A 13677-nucleotide genomic window follows, 5' to 3' on the forward strand; every position below is an offset into this window, starting at 1 on the left:
TGGCACACCCAAAAGGCAACGTGTAACCGAGTCAATGCCACCTGCGTAGACAAAAAAGGCACATGCCGCCGAGGCAACAACACAACTGCGGGTCAGCGGCAATATCGAAAGGCATCACATAACCGATTGTATACCCGGATAGTTTGTCAAGCACACACACTGTGGTGTGAAGAGCCACGAGAGCAGCCCAAGAGCATAACATTTTTGAGGTCGAACAATCCACCTCGATTTGAAATGCATATGAGGAAGACCGGGGCGTATCTGCAAGATGCCAGGGACCAACATTCAAAATCTTAAAAAAAATGGACCGATTATTGATTTGTGCGTCCATTCTTGAAACAAGAACCGGTCAACTTTCTTCCGAAATATAACTCAAACCCTGAGGCTGTTAGTCCGTGACACTGGTTGATATTCTTTTATTTAGAGCCAATTTATGTAGTTGGTTTGCTCAACCGCCGCTATCGTTCTTTTCTTTCCTTTTTAAGATAACCAACTCGACAGTTCACTATAGGTTACACGGCTTAGGCGCACTGGCTAGTATAAAGAAGAATCATGGGAATTTTGAAGGACAAAATTACTATAGCAAATATTTTACCGTTTGGAACACAACAACTGCAATCCTACGTTTCCGTGAGATTCTTATGGGACAATTCAATTTTGGAGGAAACCAAACATGTGGTTCTACGTCTCTCCTTTTCTCTTCGTGTCTAGAATCTGAGTGTTTCTCATGTGTGCATTCAAACAATAATTTTGGGGTTTTCTGATGTTTTAGTTCCTATAGGAATGTGGAATACATAACATTTTAAAATGTTTTTTATATTTTTTAGGTTTTAATTTTTTCATGTTCCAAATGGGGCCTTAATGTTTCCTTCATATTGTGGGCTTGCCTAGGAAACATAAAGATGTGGTCAACCAATGACCCAAGGCAATCCACAATCCACGCAGATGCTACACCTCGCTTATTGCGAGACGGAAGCAGCCCTCGCCAAGATGATGGTGAAGTGGGCCAGGCCGATAAGGTGGTAGCTAGCTGTTTTAAGAAGCTACAAGTTCAGGGAGCCTTCCGCCCAGTTTTGGGATGGTTCCATGTAGTCTTATTTTCAATTTTTGGTCTTTTTTTATTTTTCCAAAAAGATGTTGAGTTTTTTAATACACAATGAACATTTTTCGTATACATGCTTAACTTTTTCATATACACGTTGACTATTTCTCTAATACAAGCTGAACATTTTATCCGGATACATGTTGAACATACGTCAAATGCATAGTGAACATTTTTAATACACAGTGAATATTTTTTATGCACATGTTGAATTCTTTTTAAACATGCAGACATTTTTTTATATGTTATGAACATTATTTAATGGCACGAAAATTTTTTATATGTTCTGATCAATTTAAAAAATTGCGCAAACATTTTCCCCATTTCATGAACAATTTTCTAAAATGTCATGAACATATGTTTAAACGTGTGGACGTTTGAAAATTTCATGATTTTTTAATGATATGATTTTTTTAAAATATTCATGAACATTCAAAAAAAAGCATTAAAACATTTCTAAATGTGTGAACATTTATAATTATACGAGCATTTTTTTTAAACTGCGAGAATCAACTTTTACATTTCATGATCTTTTCGTAGTGTGCGCTGAGTATTTTGAGGAAATATAAGTAAAGTATTTTTTACATATATTCATATATCTATAACCTTTTAGGAATGTAACTAAAATTAACAAAAGGAAAAGAAACTCAGCCACGTTTTTTTTAGGCAAAGAACTCGGCCTCGTGGAATGGAAAAACGCCTGAAGATCGTACTAAGCCGGCCCACCACAGGCTCAATAAGGCGAGCAATCCCAAAAGCGAGACATAGTCACTGAGGCTGTCCTAAAGAAAAGTCACTCCCCTAAAAAAAAGTCACTGAGGCAGCCCTCAAAGAAAGAAGTCATTGAGGCCTGAGGGCTGCCCTTAAAAAGTACTACTTCGGGGCTGTTCGGCAGTCCACTAACTCTCTCGAATTTAAGAATCTGGGGAGTGCCTGTTCACCTATTCCGCAATTTTCAAGTAAAACTCTGCCAGCTCTAGGAGTGGCAGCGTGGAGCAGTGGGACTCCGAACAGTCCCTTCGTGTAACCTTTCAGTCACGACGACACGACGTCCTTGATAAATAAATAAAGTCTCACAGAACAAAGTGAAGAACACATCAATAATCAATCAATGGAGGGTTGTTCAACCAAACACCAGGATTGATGTGTACGCTAGGTAACATGAGTTTCATTTAAGAAGTGAAAAAAAAAACCAGTATGTTAGGGCATCTCCAATGTTCAAAACGGGAGTGAAGTTTGAAATAAACCCTGAAGTTGTAGAGTTCGATCGAAATAAACCCTGACGTTCAAATCCGTGAAATCGGTATCCTGACCTTTGTGATCCCGGTCGTTTTGAACCTTAGACCCTTTTTAGGACAGGATTTGATGACGTGGCATTGGGAGGCTGGGATTGCTGACTTAGATCAAATTAATGACTGCCAGGTGCTCACATGCAAGCCACGGCCATGTAGTCCTGCCCCGTACGAGCTCCACCGTCTCCTGTCCGTGCTCCAGCTCGACGCCCAGTCCACCAACGATCTTCATGTCCCGTGCTTCGTTGCAGGCATCATCGTCCACGCCAACTTCTTGTGCATCGCGTGTCTTGTGTGTCTCGCGTGTGTTTCTCACCGGGAATAGATCAGAAGCACGTCTGTACATGCGTACATTTACGCGTTTAGCCGGTGGGTAGAATCGGTCCAGGAGCTTGCTCGCTTGTACATGTGTGTTCTACCGTGTACTTGTGCATCGATTATCTCGGATGGGTGCTTGGATCGTGTGTTTTTGTCTCATCGGATTGGTACGTCTCGCAGCAAGCACGACATGGAGTCGATAGGCGGCACCGGGCAGCCCGTGCGGCAGCGTCGACGACGGGTCGTGTCTGACCTTCGCCCCTGCAGACCCTGGTCCCCGAGGTCGAGCGGTACGTCGAGCCGGTCGCATGAGGGTGCAGTCCACCGCGTGCAGAGCTACCTTTGGGGAGCAACAAAGACGATTGTCGCCTGGGCAACGAGCTCGTCATCGTCGCATGGTTCCCACTTCCCGGCGAGGAGGCTGATGTGGTCTCCAAGCTGTGCGGCGAGCGCGGCGACGCATACGCGGTCATGCGGTCGGCTGAAAGGATTCGATTTACAAAAGGTCAAGCCCCTTGCCTAGTTGCCTCATGCCTAGAAAGTCCGCAGATACGATCTTCCAAACGTCGCACAATTACTCATCCTTCATCACCGGCTACCTCCGGCACCATGCTTATTCTAGAAAACAATAAGAAGGTAAACAGAAAAGCGCAATGACATTTGACCGAACACTTGTCGGGCGTTGACAGGGGATCGAAGGGTACTTGACTGCGGACGGATCCTAGATGGATAGCGGCGTAGTCCAAGGTAGACATGCGCGTAGGTGAGGTTGCGGACGTCCAACAATATCTGGGCGGCGACCGGAAAGGTACAATGACGGCGGCGGACGGGAAGTGTGCGGATGTAGAGCAAAGGAGGAATAGGGACGGAGTGGGAAAAAAAGTGGCACGAGAAAGAATTTGAGTGGGCCAGTGATATCAGAGTTCTACGTGGTGGAGGTGCGGACGCCCGCAAAGCTTTCGCAGTTTACGTCCGGTTTGCAGGAATTCTAACAAGCTGACGCGTCCGCTGACAAACAATGATCGAGGTTGGATATCAAACTATGTCCGGACAACTCGGTCCACACGTATGCGGGTGTTATGAGGATCGGCCTTTGCTAAAGAACACTACATGCCACATGTTATTCTTCTTCAGAAGAAAAAATAGATGATGAATTCTTGGCACTGGCAGCACCGTCCACCTGCCATGCCGCCATCGCGGCAACGAAGAAATGGCATCCACGTCCTTTTCTGTCTGCATCTCGGCACCACAGCTAGCGTCTCTGGATCTTCGGCCGCGTCTCGGCACTCATCAGCACGGCGCTGGCCTCGCCTGTCCGCCCCCATTCCCAGCAATCCGCAGAACACGCATGTATGCGAGCATCAGACGCAGGAGCCGGAGCACGGGATGGAGCCATCAGCCATGCATGGGCTGCGAGGTCTGAGCAACTCCGATGGCGAGACATTTGTACGCTGGCGCTTGTTCTCTCGCCAAACATGTGTGGCTGATGCCGCTGCCACCCCCATGCACGCCTGAGGGCCCGAGACCGAGAGGCTGATGGCGATGCCACTTGCAGCTCCTGATGGCCTGATCCCTGATGCACGGATGAAGAAAACTCGACTCACATCGCACCACTTATGGGCTGTTGTCTTTCTGCTGAGAACCCATCACACGTTTTCCAGAGTTTCTCTGCCCACCCGCCATGGCTCCATGCCCTGATCATCCATTGTAGTATTCTGATGAGTGGATCGCCCTAAAAGTCGGGTCTGCTCATTGCAGCTGCAGCCACCGGGCACGAGGAAGGAAGGGGCCCTTCCCCTGCCGCCCTGCTGCTCCTGTGTGATGATCCCTGCCCTGCCCCGCCCATCGTCCCATCGGCATTGCAGGCTAGACCAGGAGGATCCGTCCATCTTTTCCCGCACGTCACGCCTCACCAAGTCAGCGGCGTCAGGCGACGGCCCATCCACACACATGCGATGGCAAGGGAAACTGAGGCCAACTTCACCGCGCGACATTATCCTGTCCGGCCCCGTTTGTTTGAAGTAAAACGGACAAAGGAGACGGCCCAGCGCGCGACGGCCCGGACCCATGTTGTTCGTTTTGTGTCCCGGCCGACCCATTTCGAGCGCAAACTTGCGCCGGGTTTGGGTCGCGGCGGACACCAAACGGACGCGCGCTCGCCCGCGTCGGGGCCGCGTGGCAGGCGGCCACCTACCTCCCACCCACCCACATCAATGCGCACGAGCGGGCGGCCCCACCTGTCATCCGCATGTCGAGCGGTCGCCGTCCTTCTTTAAATGGGAAGCGTGGACAAGTCGTCGTCCACACTGCCCCACGCCACCCCGCGGCCTCTTCGAAACCCGACAGCGGCGACCACGTCCCAAACCCTAACCTAGACCTCGCCGGCCGGCCGCCCGCAGCCATGGGCCTCTGGAACTACGGCCGCAAAGGTAGGCACGACCGCGAGGCCGGCTCCTCGTCGGGACGCCGCCGCGGCTCGGTGAAGAAGGCAGAGCCCGCCTCGCCATCGCCACCACGCCGGGCCCCCGCGCCGCCCGCCTTCTCCATCGCTCCCACGTCCGCCGGCGAGTGCGACCGGCATTACGTCCGAGCGTCGGTGTGCCGCCGTTATTGGGAGACGAGGACGCCGCTCCCCTAGAGCGACACCCATCTCCCCAATAACTGGCACCTCTCCGCCGACCGGGTCCCCATCCCGCCGGTCCCAACGAGCGGCCGTGCGCGCGACGAGGAGATCGAGCGCCGCCGCCTCCTCCTCCCCGACGACCTATTCTGCGACGCCAGGTACGCCCCCGACTCCCCGCTGTGGGACACCTGGTTTCGTGACGAGCACGACACCAGGCGCGCCTCCTTCTTCGCCGGCACCTCGACGGGGCCGCGGCGGCCATGGGAGCGCGCCCAGGAGCGCGGGCGTAGGCGGGTCCGCGGCGTCACGCCCACGCCGTCGCCGTCTCCGTCGCCCCCTCCACCTCCTCGCATGACAGACGAGGAGGAGGCCCGTCTCCTGCAGCGTGTCATGGACAACTCCATGTACACGCACGACGAGCGGCAGTGGGACGGCCTGGAGGAGGCCATGGCCCTCTCTGCTGTCGCCGCCGCGTTCCAGCCGCTGCTGGGCCAGGGGTGGGGCTGGTCCTGCACTGCTCCGGAGATGGCCGCCGGCGTGGGCGTGAACTGGTGCCCCACTCCGCCGCGGTCACCGGGGCGGGAGGCCTCGCCACGGGAGGAGGTGGTGCAGGCACCTCCGGCCGTCCAGCCCGCCCCCATCCACCACGCACCTCCGGCCCACCTCTGGACGCCGCCGGAGTACGTCGACCTCGTCAGCAACGACGACGACACCGGCGGCCAGTGAAGACGGCGACGGCCACGGCACCGACGGGCGCGCCAGGAGCGCGCGGGAGCGCGGAGGCGTTTTTTTATTTCTTTTATATGTTAATTATGAAAAATGGGCCTTTTAAGCGGCCGTGGAAACTGAGCCGTTTTGTGGCCGCCCCCTATATATATTTTATGTTTTTTTAAAATGTGTTTATTTAGTTTTTTAGTTATTTCGTTTTAGTTTTAATATTTCTTTTATTCACGTCCATCCCGGACACGATTTGAGGTGCGGCCGCCCGGTGCACGCACGCACGACCCATCTGACAAAGGCGGACACGGCGAACCCATCGGCACCCTAAAGAGACAAAATCCGGCCAATCCAGACGTCCGTTTGAGATCGCGCAGTGGAGTTGGCCTGACGCATCACACATCAATCTTACAGCATGTACTACTGCATGCATGGCGGACTGGCAGCGGGAAGGAAGGTGTCTTTTCCGGGCAGCCGTTTCCTCAGTCGGTGACCCTGGAGGACAGGAGAAGGGAAGGCCTGGCGAGCCAAGGATGCTTGCGGAATGGAGTGTGGCACGGGCGGAGCTCCGGATCCAGCAGGTACGGGACATGGAGCATGGACGGTGAAGTGCAGGAAGAGGACGCCCGTCCACTTCCCCCGCCCGAGGACTGAGGAAGCAGCGCGCGAGAACGAGAACGATGCAGTGGCCCTGCTCCATGGCGTATGCATGTCGGATCCCCTTGGCCGATTGCTGCTCGGTTCGCTGCGTGGAAACAGCAATGTTTTACTGAATTCTGCTGCCCCGTTTTCCCTTCAACCTCGTGCCAAATCATTTCTCTGAACATTGCAGGGGCACCCTGCCTGTCATCTGGAGGCTCTCAAGTGGTACTCCCAATTTTCCACATTTGTTTTGTTTGTTGTAAAGTGTGGAAGGTTTCTATAAGAAAAGGTAGGCATATTGTGATTCGTGAATCATCCTTTACTCCTTTCTTTAAAGTGAAATACTCTTCCTTTACTGAATTACTCTACAAAAATAGTGTAAAGGTTACTCAATTTAAAAGTTGCTCCCTACTTTAGGCCCATATTATGAATTATTCCTCATTTACTCTGTTTAACCCAACTTTTCTCGTCCCATATCTGATCCAGTTGTCAGGATCAGCTAACTCAGACAACATGCCGCCAAATGTTTTCTAGATGAATTCTAATGTTTTCCTCCATAGAATTCCCAAAATAATATTATAAAATTTGGAGACAACATTTCCATTTTAGTGATTTTAAGTATGCTGAAGATTTTCAATCAACTTACGTTCAATGAATGGAGTTAGATAAATTTAAATTATGAGAAAATTACAACATTATTTCGTTATAACTCCGCATATTTTGAAACAGACATGACTCATTTTATAATTAAAATGGGAGAGAGATAATACATAAATTGTAGGACAATCATTGTAATTATTTTCTAACATGTTTTGATTTGGTGTTCATGTAATGTTCAATTTGGCAAGCACACGGTCCTGTTAAATATGCCCAAGGGAAAACTTGTCAAACAGGGTTAAAATGTTGAATTATAAAACACATGGTGGTAAGGAGGTAAATTTGCCGGTGTAGATTCCGGCAAACCTTTTGGTAGGGTATCGCGACTAGCCGGAATTCCAGAGGGGAAACATGAGATCAATTTACTCAGGGTCAGGCCGTCACGGCTGGGGCAATACCCTACTCTTTCTCTTGTTGTATTGACTGGAAGGGGTAGAAAGTACATATGAGTTTCTAATGATCATGGGTATACCGAAGGGTGAAGATTGTGTGCCTATCAACCAGCCTTGCCCCGGCTTACAAAGGGTGCACGGGGCTAGGTTTACAAGATCCTAGTTGGTATCTAAGGCGGTGGACATCAGCTTTCTTGTTCTTTCCTTCTAAAGGGCCCACGTGCCGGGATGATGGCTCAGGGCACGTTTCGACCTTGGGGCCTCGGGCCAGCATGATGGGCCAGCTTTTGGTGGCATGAGGCACCCCTAGGTCACAAAACCATCATGAATGAAGGGTGAATTTTATCAACTGGATAAATTTTTATATATGACCGCAAATCCTATAATCTATATTCGTAGAGGCTAATTGATTTGATGTCAAGAGTTGGCATGCAGAATTTTGCCAACTGCCAAATGTTGGCTAGAGGTTGGTTGCATACCATTTTCGTTGCCAATCTCACAAAAAATTGCCAAATGTTGGCAGCAAACAAATCAGCTAAATATGTGACTCACACTAACATATTTCTATCAACAGGGAACCTTTTATAAATGCGAAAAGACCCACTTCAACATGCAACCTTGTATGGAGAGATGTTTTTCAATATATGATGCTACTTGTATTCCATAAATATTTTAGAATTATGTAATAAATAATATGGATTTTTACTTTGGGTCTCATAATTAGCCAAAATATTCATGTTCCATATAACCAAATCTCATTGAATTACATTGCAACCAATTCCCGCAGCAACATGCGGGGTACCATTTAATAAATTGTAAAAGATGAGATAATCTCTTTTTCATTGCACCCTAGCTTGTGAAACCCTAGCCGCCAGAGGCAACCAACAAGTGAAACTACTAGGCGCCCTAAACTTTGGCGTCCTCGAGTTTCCTCACCTCCATCGTCTGCTCATGTCGTGACGAGAGAAGGGGAACCCTGGTACCTTGTTATGTGTGTCTTGAGTAGCTTATGTGTCTTGGTTAGGTCTTTGGTTGTCCATGGCTTTGGCTCCAACAGTGGGGAATAAGATTCCTTCGGATCTTCCATCAAAGAGGTAGTTGTTCTAGGTATCGATATTTGATTTGGTAGGCGATGTTTGCGCCGTCTCGGGTCCGAAGGGCGAGCAGCTCGTGTTTCTTCGTGTTGGTGTTGAGGCAATGATCCTCTTCTTCCTACTCTTTCCAATAGTGTTGTTGTGGGTATCCATGTGATGTCCTCGGTCGTTTTTTGCGGCTGCGGCGAGGTTGTGGCCTCTTTTGTCCTTCCTGTGGGTGTCTCCGTGATGCGACATATCGCTCTCTCCTCGTCGTAACGAGGTTATTTACACTGCCGTTGCAGAAGCGGCAGAAGTTTTGTTCACGAGATGGTCTGGATCTCTGATTTCTGATCTATACACGACTTTTCTTTAGGGGAATCTATACAAGACTTGTACGATGGCGACTTCTTCTCCGAGGCGTCGGCCCATCCGTACCTTAGCACGAAGACTTCCGCGACCCAAAGATACAATGCTAGGCCCACTACGATTGATTGGTATCTTGATTTTGAGAAGCGGGTTGTAATTTTCTCGTCCTTCTTTTCTTTTCAGTGGAATTTTCTTGTGTTTCTGGTATGCCTTGTATTGATCGAATTATTGTACGGATACAACAAGACCTGCGTAGCACATGTGAACAATCTCCCCCGCCAAGAATTAAACAGGAACGCAACACAAGATGAGCGGAATCTGGAAGAAGCTAAAGCGGCAAATTGCACGTTCTTTCTATCTTTTTGTTTTTTGCTCGCGAAAAAAGAAGAAGATACGTACTATCAGTAACTTGACCGAATTTTTGTACATGTGCATGTGCATGTCACACCATATATGCGTGGAGATGCTTCCCCGGTAGCCTACTAGTCCGTACTCCACTTAGCATCAACGGAGCAGCAGCAACAAGAAGAAAAATCCGAGATGGTGTTCTTCCAGCATGAACAAATTCTGACGCAGGTAGGCCTACTCGGCTGCTCCTATCTGTAAAGAAAGACAGCGCACGATCGATCGATTCCCTTGAGAACGACTGGGAGCAGAGCAGAGTACCCCGTGACGCGCGTGCGCTCGTCGATCCCCCGGCTTTGCAGAATCGCAGCAGCGAGCAACCATCGATCGATCGAGCAAGCCGCGGCCATGGGGATTCGCGCCAAGAAACTTTCACAAACCACCGCCATTTTCGCACCGTACACGGGCACACGTGGCGCGTAAGTTGGTAGGAGTAACTAGCTTTAGCTAGCTAGGCCCTGCGACGGCGGCGGCCTGTGCTTGGCGGTGCTGGTGGGCGCGTCGTCGAGCCAGGCGCGCCGGAAGGCGGCGACGATGGCGCGGTGGTGCTCGGCGGCGTTGAGGGCGAGGTAGCACGCGAGCAGCTCCTCGAGGCCCCGGGGCGACGCGCGGACCTCGTCGTTGGCCGCGATCATCTCCGCCATGCTCGCCAGGAAGTCCTCCTCCGGGTCCGCTGACTCCTTCACCACCACCAGGCTCTCCTGCAGCCACCGCCGCCGCCTCGCTTGTCGCCTCCGCGGCTTGGCGGTCGCCGTCGCCGGGGGCTGCGCGTCCGCCGGCCTCCCCCCCTTCCGCCCGCCGCTCGGCTTCACGTGTATCCGCGGCCGGCGCCGCCGCCGCGCCCTGGCCGTCGGCGACGCGCTGCCGCTGCCCGATGCCCCCTCCTGCTCCCCGTCCACCTTCCTGCCGGCCGGTTTGGTGAGGATGGGCCGCAACTTGAGCTCCGGCATCGCCCCGAGCCCGTCGAACCGGTCGGCCGCGGCGCGCGGCACGGTGACCACGTCGAAGACGATGTCGCTCGGCTGCGGGCTGCGCGGGAACTGCGTGTCCCGGCGCTTGGGCGGAATCGGAATCCCCTTGACAGCTCCACGCTCGCCGCTGGGGACGTAGTAGGACGCCCTGTTCGGTGTGCACGGAGGCGGCACGGGCACCCCCCGCGACGACGCCGACGACGAGGAGGGCGTCGTCACCACCGCCGGAGCACGATCGCCTCTCGGGACCTCGCCGGCGTCGCCTCCTCGCTTGCGCCGCAGCTTGTAGAACCAGGAGCCCGGCGGCGGCATCGTGGTGCCACGAGAGGGCGTCAGGCTTCTTGAAGTCGCACTAGCTAGCTAGCTCTCCACTCTGGCTTTGCGTTGCACTCGCTGTACAGTACAGTGGCGAGGCTGGGGGAGAATGTGGAGTGAGCTGCCGAGCGTGCACTTTTTATGGCTGGCGCGAAAGCTCGCCGCGGGTGGCGGTCGACAGACACAAAGCCGCGGTGGAAAAGCGCGGGCGGCGTCACATAACGATCTGGCATGCACGTCTATCTGCTCCTGTGGGGAGCCCGTCCGATTAGGATACCCCGAAAACACTTGCACCTCATGCTAAATCTATTTCTTTTCCCTTGCATTGCTCGTTTTGAATTTGCGCTAGCTCGCTGTCTTACATCTGCTGGAAACTGTGTGGCAAACAGGCACCGTCAAGTGCGCAATTATTTTACAGTACCACGGACCGGCGGACCCGGACTAATTGAGCATGGAAGATGGTCCACGAGAGTCAAAACGTTTGATTTGAATTCGACAGACAGACATCAGTCCGTGTGTAGGGCGGGGACTGGTCGAAGACCGGGGAGAGGCCGGCCGGCCGGGCCACGCTGCACGCAGTGATCCAGGGCCATCTCTCCAGCTTTTCTACCGCAAGCCCGCAACGAGTAGTGATTATTGTCTCTACCGGCCATCTTTCCCTGCAACTAATCGCGTTGCACATGAGTTTCACGGCAGGAAGTGAGTGAGTGGTTAGGTAGGAGTGCGAACCAAGTTAGTTCTTGATGTTTTCAGCAGCTATGATTCGGTGCCTGCAGGGGACATGAGCGCTTCCAAAAGTCCAGCCTCTGGTCCACCACGCATCAGTGTGCGGCTTCGCTTTGCTTTGCTTTGGTCTGGGTTGGTCCTCGTGTGGGGGCAATTAGTTAGCCGCGCTGCGCACGATCTTGTTACAGATCGCATGCCCGATCATGTACAGTCCTAGATGCTTCGTGCAGTTGCGCCTGCAGCTTCGCTTAGTTGGAAAATGCGAATTTGAGCGTGCTGTGCAGCGTGGCATGAAGGAAAGGAACCAGTGCGCCTTTCTCTCCAATCTCCCCGCTGTAGTCAGTACGTACCACTGATGAAGATATCCACAAATGTCCTGCACCGATGAAGCTTAAATCTAATTAAATCCGTGGTCGCCACGCGGGAGCATGCAGACGAATCATTCAGTGTATCAGTGTATGTGTGTGTGGTATCTATCTACGATCGCGCTCATGATTTCGCGGCGCGTTCTGCCGCCGATCTCCTCCTCGCGGGATTCATCCTGCCAGTGGGTGCGGGGACACTAGCTACGAGAGGGATCACCCTCGCGCGTCGCGACTAGTAGATCACCAGACGGTCGCAGTACTACAGTCCAGTGATCCACCGGTGCTAGCTTAGCTAGCTAGCTGCTGGTACCAAGTGAAGTTCAGCATGCCAAAACGGCCACTGTAATCGCGGATTTGCGGTGGCCGGGCCAGCAACCACCGGTCTACCTGCGTAGCCCGACTCATGGAGCTAGCTTAGCTAGCTGCTGGCACCAAGCGAAGTCAGTGGAAGTAGAAACGAAACGACACCCTGAAGCTCTGTCACTGCGCGGTACAGGCGAGGCGCCTGAGGTCGGCAGGTGGAGTTAAGATGGCGGCGTCTCCTCCGTTAGGTAGGTACGAGCGATCACCAATCACAGCTGAAGATGATTAGAAAACGAGGGAGAGAATTTAGTGAGGGCCGCGCCATGATTGTGGCTTTGCAAATCCTACTCGAACGCCATCATTGCGATGATCACGATCGCAGACGGCCGGTTTGTATGCGCGCGCGCAGGCGGGGGTTTCAGGCATGGCGATCGATCATTGTGGGCCGGCCGGCGTTTTACTTTCAGTCATGCAGCAAGTCTAATCTCATACTCCTATATATAAGTATAACACAGGCTTGATTGCTGACGCAATACGCACAAAGATACATACATGTATCTAGTGGCGTCCGTATCTCTTGTCGATTGCAACGTTTGGATGCCCTTCAAGGGTGGTTGTTAAGGGATTGACACGTAGTACATACATGCATGCATACAAGACAGAACCACTAAGGAATCCTTTGTACTATATTTTGAACGAATCATGCCGATCAAAGAGGCCCTTAATATTAATTTCTCGGGTTCATTTGAACTACCGGTTGTCTGGTGTTCATGGGATCATGCAGGAAAAATTCGCGTCAGGGTTTATAAACTCAGGAGGCAAACTGCAATTCATTTTTCTCTATCTAGCGCCCCCCCCCCCCCCCCCCCCAAATCCGTATTTCATGTTCAGAAAATTCAAAAATATATTACCACATCCATAACACATCAATGTATATTGTCACAAAAATTCAAATCAAAATTCAAAAAATAGCTTAGAAAATCAAAATGACAAATTCGACACTGAATATGACATAACAATAGTCGGGCCTTACATTTGGCCCATTATCATATTTATGTCAAATTTGCTATTTTTGTATCTCGAACAAATTTTCAAATTTGGATTTGAAATTTTGTGACAACATACTCCTATACGCCACAGGCTAAATTGCTAACGCAATACATACAAAGATACATGAAACGAGTAGCGGGTGTATCTCTTGTCTATTGCAACATTTGGATGCTCTTCAAGGGTGGTTGTTAGGGGATTGACACGTAGTACATGCATAGAATCGCTAAGGAATCGCGAACCAACCCGTGGTTGGATGGTTAGGAGGACAGTGGTATCCTCAGGCCACCAGGGTTCAAATCTTGGTTCTCGCAAGCAATATTATGCACAAAATTGCACAGATGAAGCATGTTTCATACT

General features: G+C 51.3%; 1 protein-coding gene across 1 annotated transcript; it reads right to left on the minus strand.

The window, feature by feature from the left end:
• Nucleotides 1-9504: 9504 nt before the first annotated feature.
• Nucleotides 9505-11069, minus strand: LOC147983798 (uncharacterized). Its single transcript, XM_087543136.1, has one exon. It carries the CDS (start codon nucleotides 10871-10873, stop codon nucleotides 10034-10036), a length of 840 nt encoding a protein of 279 aa, XP_087399262.1. The 5' UTR covers nucleotides 10874-11069; the 3' UTR covers nucleotides 9505-10033.
• Nucleotides 11070-13677: the final 2608 nt, after the last annotated feature.

Source organism: Triticum urartu, chromosome 2A (genome assembly GCF_056163025.1).
Source record: "Triticum urartu cultivar PI428250 chromosome 2A, HENAU_Tu73, whole genome shotgun sequence".
Lineage (NCBI taxonomy): Eukaryota > Viridiplantae > Streptophyta > Magnoliopsida > Poales > Poaceae > Triticum > Triticum urartu.